Source organism: Pavona decussata, unplaced genomic scaffold (assembly GCF_977016875.1).
Source record: "Pavona decussata unplaced genomic scaffold, jaPavDecu1.1 SCAFFOLD_112, whole genome shotgun sequence".
Classification (NCBI taxonomy): domain Eukaryota; kingdom Metazoa; phylum Cnidaria; class Anthozoa; order Scleractinia; family Agariciidae; genus Pavona; species Pavona decussata.
This window is the reverse complement of record NW_028145526.1, coordinates 1501239-1507442: the sequence shown is the minus strand read 5'-3', so window position 1 is coordinate 1507442 and position 6204 is coordinate 1501239. Positions and strand designations below refer to the sequence as shown.

Sequence of the window (6204 nt, the reverse complement as noted above, 5' to 3'; positions counted from 1 at the left end):
CGCTACATCTTTTATAAGAGAGAGAATGTTAAGGAGGCTCGCAGCAGTTTTTCTGGACTTAGGGTGGAAGTTTTGAAATTACAATCTCGCATACAAAATAAACTTCGATCTCCTTCATACTAGTTGTTTCCAAGCAACAACTATTAGCACAGCAAGGGAGCGCATAGCCTCTCATTTTAAACAGTGTCGATTATCTCGAAATCTAGTCAGACACTTTATGATGAAACTTTAGGGATTTAAACTACTCAATCTAGACAACTTGTAAGCGAAATTAGAAAAAAATCTGTAAGAGCGTTTGAAAGCAAATATTGAATCATTTTTTACGGGGAGATTTTGTTTATTCCCGCATTTTTCACCAATATCCTCGGCAAAATAAAACTTGATACTTTGTCTTTTGTGTTAAAAGGTCTTTCCTCATACTTTAAAACGCTCTTACAGAGATATTGCCAGAGATAATGGTGATATTGATAACCGTTGCTATGGCAATAAGTGTTACTTAAAAACCGATGAGAAAATTAACTTTGATCATATGTTCTCAAACTCATTAATAATTCATCAAGAGAAAACAAAGAAAATTTGAAGGATTTGGACGTTGCGAACGAATGGTATATTAATCTGAATGAAAAGATTAACGACTTTTTAGACAAAACTGTACTCTGGATTTCAACTGCGAAAGAGACAATCGAACATAGCTTGGAAACAAGATCCCAAGTTGGCTCGTTATATTCCACATCGCATCGTTCAAAGGCATCCTCTAGACATTCTAGCCCTTCGATTACCTCAAGCAGAGCAAAAGAGAAAGCAAAAGAGGCCGAGTTAAAGGCCAGAGTTGCTATGTTGGAAAAAAGGAAAGAGTTGGAGTTGAGAGTCGAGAAGTTACGCCTCGAAGAGCAGTTGGCTGTTGCTCGCGTGCGAGAGGGTGTGTTCGCTGAAATTGAAAGGGGTGTCGGCGATGCAGATTAGACTGGTCGTCAAGAATTGTCTCCGAAAGATTCTTCTGTAAAGGCATCTACTTCATCTGGGCCGTTTCTTCCGACTTCCTCAAGCGCTTACACGTCTCCAGCCGTTACGTCTAACACTATGACTAAAGTGAGCGTTACCGCTGATTTATATGACGCACCTATGATACAAACTCCTCCTAAGCCAATGCAGCATCCAAGTCTGAATCCTTTTGCACCTGAGTTTCACGTCACGAAAACGAAGCAAGATACAGAGCCATTAGGACAACCGAAACAAGAACCTTTCGCAAGTGAACCTCGATACATGGCCTACACACATCAAAGCACTAAGCAGTTCTGTGAAGTCCTGCAACAACAGAACAGATTAACAGAATTACTAGCGGAGCAACAACAACAGAGTTTACTGCCTTCTCTTACACTGACCAAGTTTAGTGGCGATCCTTTGGAGTACTTTACCTTTATAAGAAGTTTTGAGTCGTAAGTAGAGGCTAAGGTCAGCGCCAATGATGTACGTCTGCAATACTTAGAGCAGTATTTACACGGAGAACCCAAGGACCTAATTAAGGGATGTCTCCACCTTGATAGACACAGCGGGTACCTAGAGGCCAAAAAGCTCTTTAACGAAAAGTATGGGGACCCATACAAGATATCCAACGCCTATCTTAAGAGAATTAACGAGTGGCCCTGAATCCGACCAGGGGACGAGTTGGCATTAGATTCTCCATCTTCCTAAGTCAGTGCCAGAGCGCGATGGCAACTCTAATCTATCTGTCTATTCTAAATCATCTTCACAATTTGCAAAGCATGGTAACCAAACTTCCATTTACGCCTCAAGACCGATGGCGCCGAGAAGCAAATGAAGGGAGAATGGCGGGTGGAGTGATCCCCTCCTTTGCCGACTTCGTGAACTTCGTTAATGCAGAAGCAGGAATTGCGACCGACCCACTCTTCTCTCGTGAAGCTCTCCGTCGTTTGGATGATACCTCAGATCGACCTGATCGTTCCGGCAAAGGCAGAGGTAAAGGCTTTGGCAGGTCTAAGACGCCCCAGAGCCATAATGTTACTTCACATCTTGCCTCCACTCACGCGACAGATGTGACCGCTGACCAACAATCAGGGTCACGCACTCCCATTAGCCTCTGTAAGTTGTGCAACAAGAACCATGACTTGGACGACTGTCTAGACTACTTGAAGAAATCCTTGTCACAAAGGAAGGACTTCCTAAAGATGAAATCACTCTGCTTTGCCTGCTACAGTCCTGGACATAGATCCAACTGTTGTGCCCAGCGAAGGACCTGTAAGAGCTGCTCACGTCGACATCCAACGGGTCTACATGATGATAGCTTAGCTCTCAATCCGGAGGCCTCCAAACAGGCTAGCTCTATTCCTCCGCAACCAAAGGAGAAGGTTTTAAATGCTCAAACGGAGATGGAAGAAGCCCTCTGCCATGTTGTAGGCACCATAGAATCAGTAGCCGCCGTTCCTGTCGTTCCCGTTAGGCTGAAATCTGCTGAAAGTGAAGTCCTCACTTACGCCTTGCTTAACACCTGCAGTACCGCTTCGTTAGTTATTGACGACATCGCGACCACCTTGGGGATGAAGGGCGTGAATACACAGCTCATGGTGAAGACTGTCAATGGTACGAAGTTGCACGACTCTAAGGTCTTGAATGGATTAATCGTCACGGACTTAAAGGGCAAGAATCCCATACAGCTACCGAAGATATTCACTAAAGAGGACCTCCGCACACCCCCAAATGTGCCTACGCCTGAACTTGCCAATCGTTGGAAACATCTCAGAAACATAGCCAGCGAGCTGCCTACACAGTAACCAAACGTCAGGATTGGTCTTCTGATTGGCTCGCACTGCTCGAAAGCTCTCGAACCCATAGACGTATTAGCTAGTGAAGATGGTGGTCCCTTCGCAATCAGAACGTTTGTTGGATGGGCAATAGTGGGCCCTCTGTACATGTGCGACACAGAACATTCAAATGTCAATTGCCATAGAGTTGCTGCTACGGAAGTTGGTTTAGGCAGACACCTCGACCACCACTTCATGGTAGAGAGCAGTGTTAAGGTTACCCAGTACCTTCAGAGGTGTCTTCAGAGGTGTTTCGCGTCCAAGCGATGTAGCACGTCCGGTTTAAACTGTAGATACCTGAACCCTTATATCAAATTAAAGCTTATAGAGCTGGCTATTCAACTAAACCAAGAATTTTGAAATAAAATGAATTGCCGAATTTTTAGCGCTGTTTTCTCGAATACATTTTTTTCACTTGGAGGAGCCACTTCAAAGGGCTAAAACGCAAAAGGAATTTGTTCGTTTCCCTTCAAATTTGGACAGTAGCTAGTTTAACATATAAACAACAAAACCGTGTCTGCGAATTTTTTCTTTCGAAATATTTTTTCTCCGAGAGCGATTTTTGTACGATTACTCCACATTTTTTCCATCCTATTTCGAAAATGCTCTATAACTTTTCACTGTGATTGAATAGGGCAAAACGCAGACACGTTTTTTTAGCGCTTTGGGTCTGGAAACGGAGGAGCAAATTAAATTAGCAAAAAACAAAATTCACTTTGACTTGTAGCTTTAAAAAGGTGATTCGGACGTTCGCAATTAGAGGTCGTGAAAAATTCGACAATTTATTTTATTTCAAAGTTCTTGGTATGGTTTGATAGTCAGCTCTATAAGCTTTAATTTGATATAGGGGTTTAGGTATCTACAGTTTAAACTGGACGCGCTACATCGCTTAAACGCGCGACACCTCTGAAGGTCCCGCGTAACCTTAAGAAGATCGTCACTCCACAAGCACTCAATAAGATGCTCGAACTAGACTTCAGTGAACGAACGGAAGATAAGGAGCAAGAATATTCCCGAGAAGACATGAAGTTTCTGAAGATAGTTAGCCAGGGAATTCGTCACGAGGAAGATCATCATTATGAAATTCCCCTTCCTTTCCACGTTGACAGCCAATGGTTTCCTGACAATAGAGGACAAGTTCTTCAAAGATCACTATGGTTAAGAAAGAAGCTTATTAAGAATGCGAAGTTTTACAAGGACTATGTTAACTTTATGAGCAGCATCATTGCCAAGAGATTTGCTCGGAAGGTACCGTCTCATCTTATTCCTGCAAAGACGGGCCAAGTCTGGTACATACCCCATCATGGCGTCTACCATGCCAAGAAGCCGAACAAGATAAGGGTGGTGTTCGACTGTAGCGCTAGATTTGGAGAAACATCGCTCAACGACAAGTTGCTACAAGGGCCTGACCTGACGAATCGACTTGTTGGTGTCCTTACAGGATTTCGCGAAGAGCCTATTGCGTTTATGGGGGACATTGATGCAATGTTTCATCAAGTCCGCGTATCAAAAGGCCAGCGAGACTTCCTTCGCTTCCTTTGGTGGCCTGATGAACACCTAACACAAGACCTTGAAGAATATCAAATGAATGTTCATTTGTTCGGCGCAGTGTCGTCACCAAGTTGCTCAAATTTCGCGCTGAAGAAAGCCGTAGATGAAGCGGAAAAGATTGTTGGAACAGAGGCCGCAGATGTTCTGCGAAAGAACCTTTACGTTGACGACTGTCTGCGCTCCGAAGGAATAGAAGATACCGCCATCGAAAGGATACGTGACGTACGCCATGCTTGCGCCCATGGAGGGTTTAATTTGGCCAAGTTCGTTAGCAACAACAAGAACGTTCTCGAAAGTATCCCGGAAGAAGTGCGCGCCCCAGAAGTTAGATCGTTAGAATTAGGAAGTGATTACTATCCAGTGGAGAGAGCTCTTGGTGTCCAGTGGGCAATCGAATCGGACATGTTCGGTTTCAGAATTGTCATCAAAGACCAACCACTAAAAGGGAGGGGTATATTATCGACCATATCTTCCGTCTACGACCCCCTGGGTATAGCTGCGCCCTTCCTGTTAGTCGGGAAAAAGATATTGCAGGATCTGTGCCGAACAAAGCTAGGATGGGACGACGAGATTTGCGAGGAGTTCCGCGTACGTTGGGAAAGGTGGAGAGGCCAGTTACCTGCACTTGAGCGTTTCTCTATGGAACGATGTCTGAAGCCCAATAACTTTGGCGTCGTCATGTCGAGACAGATCCACAGCTTGTCTGACGCAAGTTCGACTGGTTTTGGTCAAATATCCTACCTTAGAATGGAGAACGAGAGAGGTGATGTTCATTGCGCATTTCTTATAGGGAAGGCCGTGAAGACCATGACTATCCGTCGTTTAGAGTTAACCGCAGCCACTGTATCGGTACGTGTGGTAGAGATGATCGCCAGAGAGCTAGACGAACCTGTTAATGGCAGGCACTTCTGGACAGACAGCACAACCGCGTCAAAGTACATAAGCAACGAAAAGAAGCGTTTTCAAGTCTTTGTCGCCAACCGTGTTCAGACTATACGAGACGCGACAAACCCCTACCAGTGGAGGTACGTTGCGTCCAAAAGGAATCCAGCAGATGACGCTTTCCGTGGTCTTGACGGTCAAGAATTATCCCCGCAGGGTCGTTGGATTACAGGTCCGAACTTCTTACGGCTACCTGAGAGTGAGTGGCCTCAAGTCCCTGGAGACCTAAACGATATTCCTGTAGACGACCCTGAAGTTAAAAGTATCTCGTTACACAGCACGGGCGTCGATGAGAGCGAAGATTTTCTGACGAGGCTTAACCGGTTTTCCCAATGGCACCGACTGAAGAAATCTATTGCTTGGATACTCCGTCTCAAGCCCAAACAAGGTATTACTGACGATGGTACAAGGAGAGGTGGACACGCCGCAAAGGTTGAAGCCGAGCCTCTGAGGGTAGAAGAGTTGGATAGAGCTGGGAAGACCATTCTTAAACTTATACAGAGCAGAGCGTTTCCCAAGGAAATAGGAGCCTTGCAGAAGATTCAAAGAGCATACTTCAAGGACGATCGCCAATTCGCGAAAGCGAAGAAGTCTGAAATTTATGAAATCAAGTACCCTGTCCCGCCTCGATCCATTTCTAGACAAGGATGGACTCATCCGCGTTGGTTTTAGATTGGGTAATTCACAGGAGTTCGAGGAAAACTTTAAGCATCCGGTTATCCTCCCTCAGAAGAGTTTCATCGTCGAGCTTATCATTCGCGACGCTCATGAAAAAGTTGCTCATGCTGGCAGAGGCATAACGTTGAACAAGCTTAGAAGCCGATATTGGATAGTTAGCGCGAATTCTGCTGTCAGACATCTCATTTCCAAGTGCTTTGTGTGTCGTCGCCTT

General features: G+C 44.9%; 1 protein-coding gene across 1 annotated transcript; it reads left to right on the top strand.

Annotated features, from left to right (window-relative positions):
* Window positions 1-4286: 4286 nt before the first annotated feature.
* Window positions 4287-5984, top strand: LOC146470736 (uncharacterized). Its single transcript, XM_085121719.1, has one exon. The coding sequence runs from the start codon at window positions 4287-4289 to the stop codon at window positions 5982-5984; it is 1698 nt and encodes a 565-aa protein (XP_084977845.1).
* The last annotated feature ends 220 nt before the right edge of the window (window positions 5985-6204 follow it).

Coding starts and splice junctions, on each gene's coding strand:
- LOC146470736 (XM_085121719.1), top strand. CDS start 4,287: ATGGGGGACATTGATGCAATGTTTCATCAAGTCCGCGTATCAAAAGGC.